The 18,086-nt window shown below is 54.1% G+C and overlaps 5 protein-coding genes across 5 annotated transcripts; 4 read left to right on the top strand and 1 right to left on the bottom strand.

Annotated features, from left to right (window-relative positions):
- Positions 1 to 2,365: 2,365 nt before the first annotated feature.
- On the top strand, positions 2,366 to 4,293 carry TRAVEDRAFT_54047 (uncharacterized protein; the record flags this gene model as incomplete). Its single annotated transcript, XM_008046974.1, has 16 exons — positions 2,366 to 2,466; positions 2,528 to 2,606; positions 2,688 to 2,701; positions 2,753 to 2,794; positions 2,854 to 2,910; positions 2,967 to 2,976; positions 3,039 to 3,056; positions 3,123 to 3,148; positions 3,202 to 3,227; positions 3,283 to 3,338; positions 3,405 to 3,429; positions 3,497 to 3,508; positions 3,576 to 3,591; positions 3,668 to 3,707; positions 3,765 to 3,865; positions 4,191 to 4,293. 16 exons carry the CDS (start codon positions 2,366 to 2,368, stop codon positions 4,291 to 4,293), a joined length of 726 nt encoding a protein of 241 aa, XP_008045165.1.
- Positions 4,294 to 7,263: 2,970 nt separating this feature from the next.
- Positions 7,264 to 9,613, top strand: TRAVEDRAFT_54046 (uncharacterized protein; the record flags this gene model as incomplete). The annotated part of the gene is made up of 22 exons (XM_008046973.1): positions 7,264 to 7,355; positions 7,417 to 7,495; positions 7,575 to 7,588; positions 7,647 to 7,688; positions 7,744 to 7,800; positions 7,869 to 7,878; positions 7,943 to 7,974; positions 8,033 to 8,058; positions 8,112 to 8,137; positions 8,192 to 8,251; positions 8,313 to 8,337; positions 8,412 to 8,423; positions 8,485 to 8,500; positions 8,581 to 8,620; positions 8,678 to 8,778; positions 8,834 to 8,880; positions 8,940 to 8,952; positions 9,018 to 9,045; positions 9,099 to 9,156; positions 9,216 to 9,240; positions 9,308 to 9,437; positions 9,506 to 9,613. The coding sequence occupies 22 exons, from the start codon at positions 7,264 to 7,266 to the stop codon at positions 9,611 to 9,613; spliced, it is 1,041 nt and encodes a 346-aa protein (XP_008045164.1).
- A 1,026-nt stretch (positions 9,614 to 10,639) lies between these two features.
- TRAVEDRAFT_54045 (MFS general substrate transporter) lies at positions 10,640 to 12,466 on the top strand (the record flags this gene model as incomplete). Its single annotated transcript, XM_008046972.1, has 8 exons — positions 10,640 to 10,671; positions 10,731 to 10,769; positions 10,834 to 10,976; positions 11,036 to 11,105; positions 11,158 to 11,404; positions 11,458 to 11,623; positions 11,676 to 12,020; positions 12,084 to 12,466. 8 exons carry the CDS (start codon positions 10,640 to 10,642, stop codon positions 12,464 to 12,466), a joined length of 1,425 nt encoding a protein of 474 aa, XP_008045163.1.
- Positions 12,467 to 13,266: 800 nt separating this feature from the next.
- Positions 13,267 to 15,948, top strand: TRAVEDRAFT_54044 (GMC oxidoreductase; the record flags this gene model as incomplete). The annotated part of the gene is made up of 16 exons (XM_008046971.1): positions 13,267 to 13,384; positions 13,438 to 13,516; positions 13,579 to 13,662; positions 13,718 to 13,783; positions 13,836 to 13,876; positions 13,931 to 13,988; positions 14,043 to 14,154; positions 14,208 to 14,263; positions 14,326 to 14,396; positions 14,462 to 14,781; positions 14,832 to 15,004; positions 15,064 to 15,217; positions 15,281 to 15,366; positions 15,420 to 15,579; positions 15,636 to 15,695; positions 15,751 to 15,948. 16 exons carry the CDS (start codon positions 13,267 to 13,269, stop codon positions 15,946 to 15,948), a joined length of 1,836 nt encoding a protein of 611 aa, XP_008045162.1.
- Positions 15,949 to 15,994: 46 nt separating this feature from the next.
- Positions 15,995 to 16,810, bottom strand: TRAVEDRAFT_136200 (uncharacterized protein; the record flags this gene model as incomplete). The annotated part of the gene is made up of 1 exon (XM_008046970.1): positions 15,995 to 16,810. One exon carries the CDS (start codon positions 16,808 to 16,810, stop codon positions 15,995 to 15,997), a length of 816 nt encoding a protein of 271 aa, XP_008045161.1.
- Positions 16,811 to 18,086: the final 1,276 nt, after the last annotated feature.

The raw sequence follows: 18,086 nt of genomic DNA, 5'->3' as shown, positions 1-18,086 counted from the left end.
CTCTGTTCTAGATGCTGATTTCCTGTCGCGCCCCTAACACACGATCGATACAGGTGCCTATCATGCTGCCTGACGACTCGGACTATAGACATGGCACTCGGGAGCCTAGACTCGGGTACTCGCTGAGTGGCCGGTCCCACTCGGACGCTCATGGGCAGGATACAAAGACGTTCAGATTCGTGTCGACGGTATAGGCAGCCTTCGCACCTCTTGGCTCTCAATTGAGCTTGTAGATGAGTACCTGCGTGAATGCATCATATGGTCGCAAGCGGCCGAATACATGTAGATAGCCATGGTGGGACGAGGGGCTTGTGGAGGGCGGTGGTGTATGGACAAGACAGTTGGGGATATCGATGACCGCCGACCAAAGGGCGCGAAACTGACGCGACGGCATTCGACTGAGTTGCCGGAGTCGTGTTGGGAGCAATTGCAGAGTGCGGCGCATTGTAGCTCTCGAGCCGCTGCAACAAGCCGTCAGAGACGAAAACACAACAACGGGCGGCATGCAATACGCACCGGCTGAGGCGCACTGCGCGCTGTAGTCGTTCTGCTCGCTCGATGCGGTATACCTACAATCACCCAGCAGCGCGGATGTATGTTGGGGGATGCAGCAGCTCGAACATCTTTACCATCGCCGTGCCGAGTTCGCCCGCAACGGCGTCTGCGACTTTATCGAACGTCCGCTGAGACTTGTGCAGGTCCTCCTCCCCCTTAACTCTCTCCTCGCTATAACAGAGGCCTCCGTGCCTCAGATGCGTCGAAAGTGTGACACCCGGGGGTTATACATTGTCTAGAAACAAGGAGAGTCGGGAAGCTGCGGGAGACCCCCGAACGCGTGCGCAATATGCTCCTGCACCATACAGTCAAAAACATGGGTGATCACCATTCAAAGAGAGCACGCACCACCTGTGCATCGGCAATCCCGACGCCTGCGCAACGATACCTCCGCATCTTCAGCGGTCTGAGTGCGAGGAAGGAGGAGCACAGGTCATGGTTTCCACTGTCCTCACGATACTCCAGCTCGAGAACACGGAGAAGGTGCGGATTACACTGGCACAAGATGCGTACCAGATCCGAGGACTGGAGCGGCCATGACAGACCCTCGCGTTCACGTGGGAGCTACTCCGCCGTCTTGTGAGGGAAGCATTGGTTGCAGCGCCAGTGTTCGCAGTGTGGCGGGCAGGTATTAATAGAGGCGGCCGTCGTTGACTGAGAAGGATACGGTGAGCTCCTGAAATTCCGGCCATGGGAACGCCGATGGATAGCCTACGGGCCAGATGGGATGGAGCAGAACTCCCTTAGATTGAGCAAGCTTTAGCTCGAGGATGCGCAGCCGAGGCATCTGTGCGAACAGAGCGTGGAGCAGAGGTAGTAGCTGGGATCTGGATATCAGATACACATCAAGAGATATAGCAGTGGGAAATATCAAGTGTGCGCAGGGGAGATATCGATATCATGAATCATGATGGGTTGGGTTGAGAGGAGTCGACGTCTGCGATGCGCGCGTTTATTAGTAGCCTGAGTAGTTCTCCTCACTCACTCAGTCTCATGATGTTCTACCGTACCTTCGAGGGTCGATGTCAGCGCAGGAGTGACAGACCTGAATCGGATTCCGCCACCGGCTCGAGCTTGCTATCTGTCTTCGTCAGCCACGAAAAGGTAGGAATGGCTGTCGCCTGTCGCACTAGTGAGGATTGATATGAACATCAACAAGTGGAGTAGTCGAAGTCAATAACGCTGCCCAAGTGGGCTAAGGTTGATGTATCTTACATGGTGATGAACCAGGAATAGAGCGTGATGCGCGTCTATTTACTTACACTACTCTTCCGGAGCACTCACCGATCTTGCGCTCGAGTCTCTGTACGCGACCTCACACGCAGCTCCGTGTTTATTCTATACCGCCAATCGCACCACATTGTTGCTCTGGAGTCCTGGTCTCACCATGATACATCGCGTAGACCACCCCCAACCTGGTGCGACGGGGGTCCAAGCAGTCGCCATGTACGTCACCGACCACCGTGCCGCCCACAGTGGGGGACATGATAGTGACCGGTGAACTTTCCATTTTGTGGGTACCAATAACATCTCTTCTTCATAAGGATCCTTTCTGAATTTGAGAATGATGTAGATGAACGCTGAGCGCCGAGTGTCTGTTCTCTGTTGCCCTCTGACAGAACTTGAAGGCTTCTCGCCCTCACGGATCTTAACCTGCACCACATATATATTGGCGGTGCGGTGGGTATCTTTGTATCTCATCCGAGTCCTTGTATCCCGTTCCAGGCTAGAATACGACGTCCGGAAGTATTGCTGTGGCCGACATCGCCTCCCCACTCGTATCTCGCTTGCTCTCACCGACACCATTGACATGAATCAGACGTCAAGCAGTATACATTCGCCCTCGCCCTCTACTCCGGATATCAACGATACTATTGGTCTCTTATACGTAGGGATCATGATGGCGGCAGTGTACGTACTCTCCCGTTTGACACCTCCATTCTCAGTGGCTCTAATCCGCGCGGTTCCGCAGGCTGTACGGTGTAACATTGCACCAGGTTCATCGCTATTACACCCTATACCCTCGGGATTTTTGGTGGTACAGAGTCCTGGTGAGCTCTACTAGTGCATCGATTGCGTGTATCGGTGCATATATTCTCACTCTTGCCGGAGCTAATGGCGTGTCTTGCCAGGTGCCGTCTCTCCTGTGCGTTTATAGCTATCTACTCCGGCCACATTCACTCATGGCGTCCTACAGCGTTCTTGAAACAGCTCATACAATCCTAAATGCGGATAGCTAGTGCGTCGCAATTTTAAATATTCAGATATTCTCTCTGAACGTTCACCGCATTGTTCCAGCTACTATTACCTCGTAACCAGCCATGGAAGCGTCACGAATATTCTCCATTACCGCCTGTAAGCTGAGGTTGAGCCCTCTTGATACGAGATCTCTGACACACTGTGTCACATAGATCCCTCAAGGTATGTTGCATATCGTCCAATGACTATGTACAGTTGTATGACTCGCACCCTGCTTCTTGCAGCTCAGTATATTTGTAATAGTACGTGTAACTCATCATGTTGAAACTTTACCACGAGACAACATTGACTGATACGAACCTTCCCAGGGTGCCTCCATGCTACTTTGCCAAGCGTTCGTCGACTATTTCCATTCATCAAAAGTCACACCACTAAGAAAATATACAGTTTCTATGCCTCGCGCATATATCTATGTAAGTATCGTCCACATTAGTTACTATATTTTACACTGATACACTGCGCCTTAAGTTGGATCCCGCCATTTCCGCCATTTCGCGTTTACCTCGGTCATATTCCCACTTACGGTGTGTTTCGGGCGTCGGGTCGCTCTGTAAGGGCAATATATATAACTCATGCGCGTTCCTGAACAGGTCTTGTTCGCCCTCGCGGAAACAGGTCAGTCTGAAGCGTCCAACGTCAGTTGGGGATCTGACATTTTTGGCTTGGTTGCTCTCCTGTGAAGGGTTCGCTCTAGGTGAGCTAATATGATACACTGATTTCTACGCAGAGTTTCTGATTCATGGCAACATGACATTATGCAGGTCTTGCGGCCGAAGCGTGAGTGTCTCCAAACGCATGCGATCAACTTCAGGAAGTCATCGTATGTCGGCTCACTCGCTATCTATGCGACCAGGTTCAGCTCGTCTTCTATTCTCATCTCGGTTACTCATAGCGTAAGACACATACCGCTCCGTTTGCGGACCATGACACTGACGACCTGAACACTGCAGTGGATGATTTCTGCAACGTATGGAAGTGCAGTTGCCGTAGACACCCTCATAACAGCGACCATGATTTATATTCTACTACGAAGCCGCACCGGGTTTAGCAAGTGAGTCGTCCGTTATTTGCGCGTTTCCTCACACTACGGGCTTACAGCTCACCAAGGACTGATAACACGGTGAAAGCGCTGATCTTGTACTCTGTCAATACGGGTATCGTATTCTCCAGATCGATACCATGACAGGTCTAATGGTGGCATGTTAACGATCTACAGGACTTGTGATTAGGTGCGCTATCGTGCTGACGATTTTGATACATTTCCGTTCTGATGCCTTTCCTCTCTATATAGCGTCGTCGGGATCATAGTGCTCATTACTGCATGTTTCCCCTCCGCTAGATCCGACAGATACGCAACTGACGACTCTTCCAGTCAGCCGCATGGCCCAAGAAATACGCGGGAGTGTCCACGAGCTTCATCAGCCAGAGATGTGCGTCACTACCCTCATTCCGGACCATTGCGGCTCGCACAACATCTGACAATTGTTGCAGTATATTGTAACATGGTCTTGTCCGTGTAAGGCTACACTTTAATCTCTCGCCGTCGGCGCACTCACGTCGTGACTAATCCGGACGATCATGTACAGCCTGAACTCTCGCCGTTCCTTGGCTTCGCTCATGTATGGAACCTCTTACGAGATGCAGACACTCGGTGTCCAGGGTGGGGAGCAATCCCTGCGATGTGCCGCAGCTAGGTCCGGTGAAGCCGCGCAGGTGCGTTTCGTTGCGCTTGCCTCACACAAACTATTTGACTGTTGATCGACTTCGAATGTTGGCCTTGCGGTTGTTATAGGTTCCGGTCGTTCTTGCTCTTACAAACGACCGGCGGACAAACAGAGAGGTCCGTGGCGTACCTGGCGACGCTTAGAATATGAAGATCCAAACCTAGGCCTGATGTGGCGACCCTCGGCCGTGTATCTTGAGTTTCGGACGACTGCCGGTCAGTTGCCAGTGGTATACACTTGTACTACTCGGTGTAACAAGAGCGTAGAGAGCGTGTGTTGGGCTGAGTGTATGTATGTATCTAATGTACCAAGTACTGTTTATTGCCAAATCAAAGTCAACCCTTCGTTGTGTGCCTTCCCCCCGCCTGCTGCCCTACGGACCTACAACGCCAGCTCCAGGACGCGGAGGGAAAATCTCACGTTCTGCCGGATGCGTGCGGCCGCGCTGCCTTGCCGTGAGAGGGCGTCGTGTACACGCTCGAATGACAATAACGCCGCGTTATACGTCCCGTATCGTGTAATGCTGCGCCCACACAGGATGGTATATGCATGAGCCGCGTCGGGCAGACGTCGGATTCCTATCACTCACTATATCTGTCTTCGCAGCGCACAAGGGGAGTGCACGTACGGGTCGCGCGTACAGTGCCCGCAGTCTCCAGATTTAAAAGAGCATGCGAACGGGAGTTGTGAGCGCGCGTCAGAACTGCATTGAAGTACGTGAGGTAGACCTCGGACAGATAGCCTTGCCTGATCCGGACGTTTGGAAGTGCGCAACTTGCGGGGACCTACCATATCGCGAGATACCTGCAAAGAGTGAGTAATTACGCAGCGGAGAGTATCCGCGTCGATGTCGAAAGCGTAAAGTTGGTCAGTAAAAATCGTGCAGATGTGGCAATATCGAATAGCAGATTGAGGATATCGCCAGCCGCCGAGCGACGGACGTGAGGCGGGCGCCGTGGTGTCTCATCAAGAAACCGGGATCAAGTTCGTCGGAGGGTTTTCAAAGGCGGATCAACGGTGAATGGCGGCTCTTCAAACTCGCCGGTCTGACGTCTACGTTGCAACGAGGTTTCGACGTTCGACGTTCTTCGATGTACTCTGGGAAGCAGAACGAACTCGCCCCGGGGTGATGTGCGCAGGCGCACTTTCGCTTTTCTAACCGCATAAATGCGGCTATAACCTGTGTCGCCGTGTCTCGCTCACGACGAGCATCGCGAGTGTGAGCGACTATCGCCTTCAAACGCGCGCGTATTAACTATACAGAAGCGAGCGGTGTCTATAAGACGGGAATGATAAGAGCACTAGTGCTCAAGCAAGAGGTATAGAGACAACTTAGCTAGTAGGTGTGTTGTCGTGGGACCTGAAGGGATATGTTCAAGTTCGGCCGAGGCTGCCGGAAATCTTGCCAGGACCCCCGGATGCCGCGGTACATCTGTAGCTCGAGAGCATGTGCAGTAATCTCATCTGTACAGTACTATTGGACTACACTGTTGCATCGATGTTCGAAGGATCAGTGGACGGCCTCGTCGGACTCCGGAGGTTATTCACACCCGAGTGCAAAAATCCGCGCATCTGTCCTTCCAATGCCCCTGCGTGCCTTCTCATCTTTGAATCTGCCAAAGGCGAGTCTATTGAACGGTTACTTGCTATCATCATATCATGATACACCTTTGGGTGCTGCGTGATATGCAGCCTATCACATCCGTTTTCAATTTGATAAGCCCGTAATGACTAAATCACTCACAGTTCTATCGGGCGGCGACGCGGCGAGGACGCGGATGGACACGCCTGCATCCGTGTACCTCCTCGCGGCGCTGGTCCTCTGCGAACAGCCTCACGCGACGGGTCTCCGCTACATCTGGGAGTGAAAAGCTCTATGTAGATTCAACGACGGGGGCTTATCTATTTTAAAACAGCTGTGAAGAATCACGGAAAAGCTCAGCTTGTCCTCACACACCGGGAATGAACTTGAACGTACGCGACGGCCAAGATGATAGTCGAGCTAGACCCACTACGACGAGCCCATAAGCGGAGTAAGCAAGTTTCTCGAATGAGTTCAGCTGAGTTTCAAGTATCGAGCAGGATGCCGGGATGCCGGCTTTGTTGAAATGGGCGTTAATGTTCCTTCTTCGGCAGGATGAGCGCTGAGCGCTGAGCACTGGCAGCCGCCTCGACTTCGTTCCGACTGTCAGCCTGCTCTACCGGCGCGTTCCTTCGCCTCATGTCTCCAGACGCACTGCTTATATACATCAAGGGATCAAGAAACACACCGCTTTCTGAAAAGCTCACAGCGACAGTGACCATGCCACCAGCTTAGTAACGCTGCCTGAGATGGCTTTCCCTGGCAAACCTGTTCAAGTCGATGGAACTCCTTCCCTCATTGACGACGTATGTGTATGCCTCAGCTTTGAGCCTTCTCTCACCTAACTTTCAGTACTGGTTCTCTTGACCAGAATCATTGCAAATGCGTAATCACTCGATGTAGATGAGCACCGTGCCGAAGCACGGCAAACCGTATCAGTTCCACCACTCTGTCCTGGGCACAGTGTTTTCGATGACAGCGACACCACCGCTTCGGATATCAAGCTGTTCAGGCACAAGCGGTTTGCGTATTTGCTCCTTATGCTCGTCGCTCAGCTTTGCTCCATCTCATAAGACTCCTCGCCGCGGTAGGCGTTGCGACCGATATCGTACACCCACCCGTCTCACCCCTCGCACCGCCGACATGGATACAGAGTCAACTCTCATGCCGCTCTCGCTCGCAAATATGAACGAAACCCTCGGTGTCCTGTTCATAGGGACTATGGTTGCTACGGTGTGCGCCCTGTACTCTCTTACACTACTTGTCTCCCAAGATCTAATCCACCGCCGGTCGCAGGCTCTATGGTGTAACCTTGCATCAGGTTCAAAAGTACTACAAGCTGTATCCCCAGGATATCCATTGGTACAGAGTTCTTGTGAGTGTTCTATGAATGAAACGAGATCGCCAGAGTGAAGTATTCCACTCGAATTAACCGCGTGCCATGTCCCTAACAGGTACCGTCGCTCTTGTGAGTACCTAGAAAACCCCTTCGTATTTGATCACGTTGACTCACAAGATCTATGAAGTGTCCTAGAGACTGTACATACAGCCCTGACGGCAGATACCTAGTGAGAGGGTAGCATTCGGGTCTCGACTACTTGCTCACCCGTCTGTTTGCTCCAGCTATTACTACCTAATCACCGGCCATGGAAACGCTGCGCACCTTCTTGAATACCGCGTGTGAGCCAGTTACTTATGCTCGACACGTATGCTAGATCTCTGACACAATTTTACACTCTCACACTCAGTTCCCTCAAGGTATGACATCGTTTGTGTGACGGCAATACTTCACTGCCCCTGATTCGTGGCCCGCACCTTGCAGATTATCATATTGACAACGGTGCGCGTCGTGCCGTATACATACGAGGCAACGTGTCGAGATGGCATCCGATGATGGTAACCTTCATTTTAGGGAGTCACTACCTTACTTTGCCAATGGTACGTCGGTTCAAACTCATCTCCTTAGGATATGTGAAGCTCACTTTATGTAGCTTCTATGCCTCGCGTATATATTGCTGTCAGTACTTTCGCTCCACTGGACGTCTATCTGTGCCACTCATGGAGGCTACAGTCGGATCTCGTCACTGCCGCAACTTCGCCTTCAGGGCGGTTATATTTCCACTTGCAGTTGGTCACCTGTGCTATCAAACATTGACCGAAATGAATCATTCTGACATATGGCCCTCAATCAGGTTGGATTGGCCCTCGCCCAGTTAGGTCAGTCTATTAGATCTCTAAAATATATATACGCGCTGGCCTTGTATCTGACTTGGCTTCATCCACTCATCAAGGCTTCTGTATAGGTGAGAGAACAGTATACTGCACCCATACGGTGGGTTCCAGCTCATGCGGCTTGTTACACAGCTATTGCGATCGAAGCGTCAGTTGACTTGCATCTTCACCTGCATCTTCATGCCTGAAAACAACTAGCATATGCTCACTGCGGGTTTATTTGACTAGGTTCGGCTCGTCCTCCATCCTCATCTCGGTGACCAACAGTGTAAGACTATTTGTGTTTCGTTCGCGTCCCATAATACTGACGTTATGAACACTTTAGTGGATGATTTCTGCGGCATATGGATGCGCGTTCGCCGGCGACCTTCTCATAACGGGCACGATGGCGTTCATCCTACTACAAAGCCGCACTGGCTTCAAACAGTGAGCTGACAGTTTTTTCTACGGGATTATTAACGCCTGCTCATTACCTGTGTAGAACAGACAGCGCCGTGAAAGCCCTGATCGTGTACTCTATCAACACAGGTGAGACGTCCTCCAGGACACAATCACGACACTTCTAATGATAGCTCGTTATAATGCAGAACTTGTGACTAGGTGCGGTACACCATGGATCCGAGACCGACCACATTCGGCTTCTAACTCCGAAGATCGCGTCGCAGCGTCGTCGGAATTGTAGTCCTCATCTTCGTGAGTTTCTTCTTTGCTACACGTATAGGGTACGCGATCAACATCCCCTGCAGGCCGTCGCATGGCCTAAAGAATACGTGGGAGTCGCGTTCAGCTTCATAAGCCAAAGACGTACGTTACTCGCCCCCCAATAGCCCATCTGTTCGCTGTATATCTGACTACGATCACAGTATATAGCAATATGGTATTCGCCGTGTAAGCCTGCGGTCCCGCATCTCTGGGAGCCGCTGCCTCGAGTCTAACCTCGAATGGATGCATACAGCCTAAACTCGCGCCGCTCCCTGGCTGCCCGCATGTATGAAATCTCTGGCGAGATGCACACCATCGGCGTACATGCCAGGGTCGACTTCCCGCATCGCACCGCAGGTCCGGGACTCGACGAAGCTTCTGAGGTAGGTTCGACCAGAGTGTACTTGATACAAGCCGGTTCACCGCTGACAATGTTGCATGGTCATAATAGGTCCCGGTCGTACTTGCCCTCACGGAAAACCTGCAGACAGAGAGAGGCGCGCGCAGCGCTCTCGGAGAATCCGAGAGCGACAAGACGAATGCCCAGATATATGCTTGACGGAACGATGACCGCGGTGTGTCGGCCCGGTGGCATGCATTCTAGCGAGTGTTGGAAAGACGAAGGACCCTCTTTGGTGCGCTTCGAACCGTATTTGTCATAACTGTGTAGCTGCTCGGAACCCGCGTTCCCTCAGAGATCATATCGGCATAGCCGCCGCTTTTGCTACTCATAAGACTCAATACATCACGCGCCGTGCGGCTCCATACGACCGCGACGCCCGGTGCCACCGCTTGCACTCATACAAGTATGTTTCTCTCTCTTTATATGAACGATTTGACGTGACTGACACTTGCTCTAGACCACATGGGAGCCAGCTGGTCCCGGGTTGCCTGTCTTCAACTGCCACCGGCTCGACACGTTTCTCGTGCTTCTATACCAAATCTCTGCATAATCTCCACTCGGGCTCTGGATCTGCTGCGAGGCCCCATCCGAGTCACTCGTGCACTGCGCCATGCTGCAGCACATCTATTCTTCTTTAAAGTCGCATCGGAATTCTCTACTCACACTCTGGACACTCAGCACCTACTATGTCACACGCGAGTTCTGGCTGTTGCACAACGTCGGTTCAGCTCGTGCTCGACAGTATGGTGCGGTACGTTCGTTATCATAGGCGGATTCCCTGTACAACTTTCCGGCCCCGGTACGTCTTCTATCACCACGAGAAGTAGTATCTCCTGACTGGTCTCCGTATGAAAACTAGGAGACTTACGTCGCGGGAGAACGTGAAGAGTGCCTACCATGCGGGAGGTGCTCATGTGAACGTAAATAGCGTTCAGCAGGACGCCGGATGAGAGCGATACCAGAGCGTCAGCCCAGCGGCTGCAGAAGAACTGTCAGAGTACCGCATGGACATGATCCCGGCGTCGTCGTGTATGAATCACTTATCGCTATTACATCAGACACTATAACAGCACACCCTCTGCGTTGCACGACTCTCAGGCTGTTGTCTCTTGCCGACTCCTCATCGCGCAAGGTGCTGTCTGCACCATCGTCGACAATTTGAACCGCTCTTTTCGGGACACCATGTTCAATCTCAAGGTCCCCGCCTGGTATACGTGCGTGACTCTTTGCACACTACTAGCTAATGTCCCTCTGAGGCTCCCGTTATGCGCAGGTCGCCCATGGCGCAAGTAGTGGTGGTCGGCTTCACCTGGTGAGTTCACCGCCATGTCTTCCCTTCGCCCGTATCTGACGGAAACACACATTACACCCCGAAGCTTTGCCACGGTGGGCATGTTCAGTGCCGTCTCGAACCTTGGCGCAGGAGGTCTCAGCGACATCACTTTGTCGGATACCTCTCAAGGCGTCCTCTACGGTCTCTTCGCCGTCACCGGCCTCATAAGTGGCGGTATCAACAACTGTACGCCAAGCTTCCGCAACATACGGCTTTCTGTTCTAACGTCCTACTACTGCGCATAGTGCTTGGTCCGCGGCTCACGCTGTTCCTCGGAACACTCGGATATGCCGTTTATGTCGGGTCACTCTGGTGGTAAGTCACCTACTTCTAGCTCGCAGCACCGTAGCTTATTCGGATTACGCAGCTACCAGACGCGTGGCACGGGATGGTTCGTGATCTTCGCAGGCGCGATTGAGGGCATCTCAGCTGCCCTTCTATGGTCAGCACAAGGCTCCATCATGATGTCGTACCCGCTGGAGAAGGACAAGGGGAAGGCGTTCGCCATCTTTTGGGCTATCTTCCAGTTCGGCTCGTTCATCGGCTCAATCATCGCCCTTGCCATCAACATTGAGAGCGGAAAGCTATCTGCGGTATCGACGTCGACATACATAGTAAGTATCCTGGCACGTGGAGTATTGTTCCGGAGACTTATGCGACTCGGTAGGCCTTCCTAATCATCATCTTCATCGGCGTCGCCTCTTCGTTCCTTGTGCTACCTCCCAATAAAGTCATACGATCCGACGGCACTATCGTGAAACTCGAGGCCTTCTCCAAGCCGCATGAGGAGGTGGTAGGTATGCTTCGTCTCTTCAAGGACTGGCGCATGATCGGTATGCACTCTGCCCTCCTGTGCGACTACATGCTCATGCGATTATACTACAGCGCTTGTGCCGATGTTTTTCGCCTCCAACTACTTCTACGCCTACCAGAGCGCAGTCAACACCGCGCGTTTCGACGGCGCGACACGCGCTCTCAACGCGACCTTGGAGGGCGCAGGTGCTATCGTGGGCGCGCTCCTGATAGGCTACTTTTGCCTCGACCTCAAGTGGTTCCACCGACGCACTCGCGGATACCTCGGCCTCGCCACCGTGACCGTCATAGTCATTGTTGTCTGGTCGGTCGGCCTCGCATGGCAGGTCACCTTCACCCGCGCAGACCTGAGCGACGCAAACCGCATCAGCTACCACGACGCTGATTACAAAGGGAAAGGTGCACTCTACTTCTTCTGTACGTTCGGCACAATTATCTGTCTCCGCGCTCCGCGCTCGGGCTAACTGTTCACCTTCATAGACTTCTTCTCAGACGCGTGCTATCAGGCGCTCGCATACTGGATCATGTCCGCGCTCTCGAACGACCCGTTCACGCTCGCGCGCTACGCCGGGCTCTACAAGGCACTGCAGTCCGCCGGCGAGGCGGGATCTTTTGGGATGGACGCGGTGTCGACCCCATTCCTTAACGAGCAGCTCGCATCATGGATCCTGATGCTCGTGTCGTTCCCGCTGGCTTGGCTCGTACTGCGTACGGTGAAGGAGACCAACTATGGGGACGAAGAGGTGGTGTACGTCGACGATATCAAGACTCAGCGTGCGGAGGCGGGCACCGCACCTGAGGCCGCCCGCGGGGATAGCGTGGAGAAGGGGAGTGATCAGGATGTAGCTGTCTTCCATGTCTAGCTCGTGTACCGCTCAGGACACATCGCGGTTGTGTGGCACGCCTTCTAAGATGTGCTGCCAGCTGATCGGGTACTGGGCCTTGAATTTCGAGCCGTTGCAGCCCTGCTCCGGGAAGCCTAGTGCGGTGCACAGAAGAGTTACTGCTAGGAAGTCAGAGGTTAGGCAAGTAGCGCACGACCATAGCTTGAGTAAGTGAGCCAGGACCGTCACTGAGAAGACGAGTTGAGAGAGGGTGCTGAGTCCGCCCTTCCAGGAGCGCCCGCGGAAAGGGGCTGGGCGTCTCCGGGGGTCTCGGGAGACGCCCTCGCTTTTCGAGTGTGTGTTCACAACACTCACCCTCACTCATCCTGGCCCCTCCAGTCCCTGTGGTCACCAAGACTCAAGAACGGTAGAAAGGATTGATATATGAGAGATAAGGGGTCTCACATCACCATGAGCGCGCACTAGGGTGTGTACTACGTTCCCAGGTTCAACGTTCTGGCAACCGGCGCGCTGTTCAGACTCACAAAACTCACAAGGACCCACAGATCTCGTTCTGATTGTAACATCCGTACTTTATAAAGGCTCATATATACACCTGGAAAACCCGCGCCCGCCTTGGAGAGACTGTTCATTCGCTGCCGCAACTTCTGGACCAAGCCGACTGCAGCATGGGCGCTCTACTACAACCAGGTGGCATCATGTTACCCGCGTCGCAGGTACCCGGCGCTGGCCGCCCTACTGCTTCTTCCCTGGGGCTTTAAAAAGTGGGCGTAGCGCAGGAGTTCTTACCCCCAACGCCCTCCTCCCCCTCTACCTAGATGGGTGCGAATCAGTCTACTCACATTACGAGCGCGGACCCTCTTCAGTTCGCATCTGTCGATGTTACCGATGATCCGGCGTCCTGGACGACATACGAATACATTGTGGTTGGAGGAGGTAATGTTGTGACCCACTCAGAGTGTATACAGCTTTTCTCAGTTGACGCACAGGTTCCGCTGGCTGCGTCCTCGCTGCGAGATTGTCAGAAGACCGAAATGCAACGGTTTTACTGCTCGAGGCAGGAAAGAGGTGCGTATCTGCAAGACCACGCTACTCACTCTCTGACGAAGATATTTTCGACACGTCTGTAGCCACTTGAGCGACGTGCCCACCAGGATTCCATTTGGGTTCTCCAAGATTTTCAGGACGCCCACTGACTGGAACCTCTATACGACGTCGGTGAAGGGCTTTTTAACCTGCCTGATTCATGCTAATTGATATCCTCAATAGAGCTCAGACAAATTTGCATGGTCGCGAGACGTACTTTCCCCGTGGCAAAATACTAGGAGGTACCAGGTATGTCACCAGTCCTACTTGCAAGGTTTCGTCGACCGACATGAATAATCAGCGCTACTAATGCGCTGATCTACCACCACTGCTCCCCCGAGGGTACGTTGAATCCTTGGGAAAGTTTCCCAACGCTGATGGGCTTCTTCTTTTCAGACTTCGATGAATGGGTGTCACTTGGTGCAACGGGGTGGTCGTATGCTGACCTACTCCCGTACGTCTCGATGGGGCTTTGATGGTGGCTCTACATTAACGACCACATCCATAGCTACTTCAAGAAGTCTGAGAAGCATACTCCTAACACAAAGATCGCTAGAACGGATCTCTCTTCTCGTGGATTGGACGGTGCCTGGCAGACCAGACATCCGTCGGAAGTTGCAGTAAGTTTTTGAACACGAGAGGTTCATGCTGCGTTGATTAACCAGGATCACAGCCCATTGACGGTTACGCCATCGAAGCATGCAAAAATTTGGGAATACCACATACTGAGTACGTTCGCTCCGCCCGCGCGAACGTCCAAAATACTGAGTCACGTTGTCGGGATCTTTCAGAGACATCAACACCCCAAAAGGCACTATGGGCGTGACCCATCTCACCGGCAATATCAACTCAAAGGGACAGAGTACTAGCGTCTCCGATACGAATCGCATACCCCGTCATGGTTACTGACATGCATGCTCTCCCCAGGGGATTCTGCAGCAACGGCATATCTCACCAACGAAGTCGTATCCAGACCGAACTTGACTATCGCCACCAATATCATGGCGGAGAAGGTCGTATTCGACGAATCGGGGCCAACAATCCGTGCGACCGGGGTTGTGGTCTCCGTAGGTCCTACATCGCCTCGGTATCATGTCGCCGCCTCGCGCGAGATCATCTTATGCGCGGGAGTGGTTGGGACTCCTCAGATGCTCATGTTGTCTGGGATCGGTCCTGTCGAAGAGCTCGCGAAGCACGACATTCCTCTTGTACATGCGCTTCCATCAGTGGGGCGAAACCTCGTGGATGTAAGCCAAGCCACCTCACAAAACTCACATCGTTTGACGTCATTCTCTAGCATGTCTCGACTGGACCGCTTCCCTTCCGCGCGAAGCCAGGGTTCACCTATGACTATATCACCAACAGGTTTTCCGGCTTTCTAGCGCTTTTGAAGTGGTACGCTTTCGGCACTGGCCCACTATCGTCCATGGGTTGGCCCTCTGCTGCATTCGTGCGCTCGACGGACCCCAGGTACGCCTATACCTGTTTCGCAGGGATCACAAGCGTATGAACTGTTGTATCCTCGTCAGTCTGCCCGTCAGTCGAACGGGAGAAGAGCCGATCCCGGTCACAGATCAAACCTCTAGGCCAGGCGCCCCTGATGTGGAGCTGATCTGGTTTCCCATGACGGTATTCGACGACAAATTCGCAAAACCGCCGCCTGGTACCCATGGCGTGACTCTCGTAGGTCGCCGCATACGCTCGCGGTCGCGGGGTATCCACGGGTACTGATCTCCTGTCTCACAGGCTGCCTTGTTGCTGCGCCCAGAGAGCAAGGGAAACATCACGTTGAGGTCGCGCAGCATTTGGGATGCGCCCTTAATTGATCCCAAGTACTTTTTCGTGCTACAAATACGGCCCTGCATGCATTCTGAGTACACGACAGCTGCCTCGCGACCGAAAACGACCTGAACATATTGATTCGTGCGACACGCCTCCTTATGCGCCTCGCGCGTACCGAGCCGCTGGCATCTGCGCTTGAGTTCGGGCCCCATTCCGGAGACAAGAGCTCGCCGTGGTGGCTTTGCGATGCCGACCCGGACAAGGTGTGTCTTCACTCAACCAAGTTGAAGAATGTGTACAAAAGTTTGAACGCGTACAGGTTACCGATAAGGAGCTTGAAGACCTGCTGCGCGATAATGCCCTGCCTGCTAAGCATCCCGTCAGTCACATCAACAGATGGTCCCGCACGTTGTCACGTCTAATCGAACTACTAGGTGTGCACTGCCAGTATGGGCTCTTTCCCAGAGACGAGCGTCGTGGACGCTGAGCTCCGTGTGCACGGAATAGACGGACTCAGGATCGTCGACGCTTCGGTATTCCCGTCTCAGCTTTCGGGGCATCCGTGCGCAGTCATCGTCGCGATGGCGGAGAAAGCTGCAGACATGATCAAGAAGACGAGGCGTGTGTTATAATCGTATTGTCTCTATGTACTCATCCCGGAATTTCTGCCTCGATCTACTATCTGCCTGTATGAATGAAAGGTACCCAGAAAATCATTGGTTTTCCTGCCGCCTTGACCGCTCCCACAGCCCTATGCAACGCCTCCGCCGCCTCCAAAGGGTCTGGCTCCTCGACGCCCTCTCGCAGCAAATGTTCATACACTCTATCCGCCACGAAGGCCGCGGTCCGGTCATCCACCGTCCAAAGCGTAGCGATCGCCGAGCGCACCCCAGCGAACTGCAGGCCCGCCGCGAGGTGGATGCTCTCGTCCGGGAGGCGCTCGTCTCCTGCGGACGTCAGGCACGCAGAGAGGAACGCGAACTGCGTGCGCGAGAGGTCGAGTCGCATGAGCGCGCCGAGACGGAGCGGTCCGTCGTGCATGAAGAACGCGCTCGCGAACGCGTACGAGGGGTCCTGATGTGCGTGGCACGAGAAGTGCAGCCAGGAGTGTGCGGGCAGTGCGGAGGAGACGGCGTGCGCTGTGGCAGCGGGTCCGACCAGACTCGTCGGCTCGTGGGAGACACGCGCGCAGGCGCGCTGAATGGTGGCTATTTCCTTGTCAACTGCGGGGAGAGGATTCTGTCCAGGAGTGTCGGGCTGCCCGATAGCTAGCATGGAGAACGGCTCTGGAGCACTATCGTGGGCGCAGAGAAGAGAGTGCAAAGTGGGAATGTATGAAGATATGACGAGTTCAGGAAGGCCCGTGGCGTCCCCGCCGTACGGCCCCGCTGCGTGGATAGGTAGAAGTGCAAGTGCACCTGTCGGGCACCACCATATGCGAAGGGGACGTTTCTGGGTGTCTTGAATGATATGCGCAAGTATGGGTTCCGCCATAGAGTGCCACAAGCCCTGGAGGATTGGAATCATGATGACTTCGTCGAAATCGCGCACACCCATCCCGCCTTGCTGGAGGTCGTACAGACCAACCTGGATCGCGTCCGCCCATCCGCGAATCTCGTCCACAGACAGCTCAGGAAGAGGTACGTGCCCGAACGTGACATCGTCGCTTGGAGTTCGACTAAGTATGATGGCGTCGCATCGGGTGCAGTGGATGTTCAGGAATACGACGTGGCCAATCTCGAGTAAACTTTTGAGGCTAGCATGTTGGCGTAAGTCGCCCCAGGATTTGATTCCAATACTTTCGCCGCCGAGCTGATTGAAAGTCGCGCGCAGGGAACCCCACCGGTTGGCAGCGCTGTGCAAAGAGGCGTCACCTTGGATCGATTGGACCATGGACTTCAGCGCGTCGATCCTGTCGAAGTCTCCAGGTCGGTAGCCGGGGTGCGCCATCGCTTTCTCCCGCATGCCCACGTATACTGCACGCAACCTCTCCACCGTCTGGGCCAGCCCAGGATTCCGCTTCGCCGCATCTTCCCGCATTCCGGGAGTTACTTCAGGGAAACCGTCCGCGCTCTTTGCCAGATATGATGATAAGGCGTCCAACTCCTTGCTGGGGGCTGGTTTAGGGGATGTGGAGGTGCTTCCAGTATCCTTGCCGAGGCGCAGCTGCAGAGACTGTGACCAGAGCACGTTCCTCCCGCGCTCCAGGTAGGCGACGGCGTCCTCGAGACGGCCACAGGCGATAGCGCACGCAGCCGCCCAAGGGCCGACGTCGGCGGAGAGTTGTACCAGAGTCTTGTACTGCACGACCATGCGATTCCCGGCCCACGCGATGAGCGGGAGGATGTCCAACGCGACCTCGAGCGCTTCTACGGCGGCTTCCGGGCCACGGGCGGACGCGACCTGCGCCCACTCCATGGCAGCGGTGAGACGGATGGAGGCACGACCGCGGCTTTCAGCGACTGTGCGGAGAGTCTGTACGGCTGCATCCGCATCTCGAGAGGTACCACCATTGGAGGCACGCAAGGCGAGGTTCTGGCCTAGCTCGAGGCCAAGAGCAGCGCGACGCTGGTCATCCGCCGGTGCCCTTGAGAGCGCGGATGACGCGTAGTGGATAGCGTCGTCCAGATCCTCCGAGCGATGTGACAACTGGAATCGGTAGAAGAGCGCAGTGGCCAAGTCGCGCTCAATCTGGGCTTCGAGGTGTGCGCCGCCACAGAAAGCCCTACGAGCAAACTGCAGCTGTCGTATGCCTTCATCGACTTGGCCG

This window comes from Trametes versicolor (genome assembly GCF_000271585.1).
Source record: "Trametes versicolor FP-101664 SS1 unplaced genomic scaffold TRAVEscaffold_15, whole genome shotgun sequence".
In the NCBI taxonomy this organism is placed as follows: Eukaryota; Fungi; Basidiomycota; class Agaricomycetes; order Polyporales; family Polyporaceae; genus Trametes; species Trametes versicolor.
This window is presented reverse-complemented; position numbering and strand designations above follow the sequence as displayed.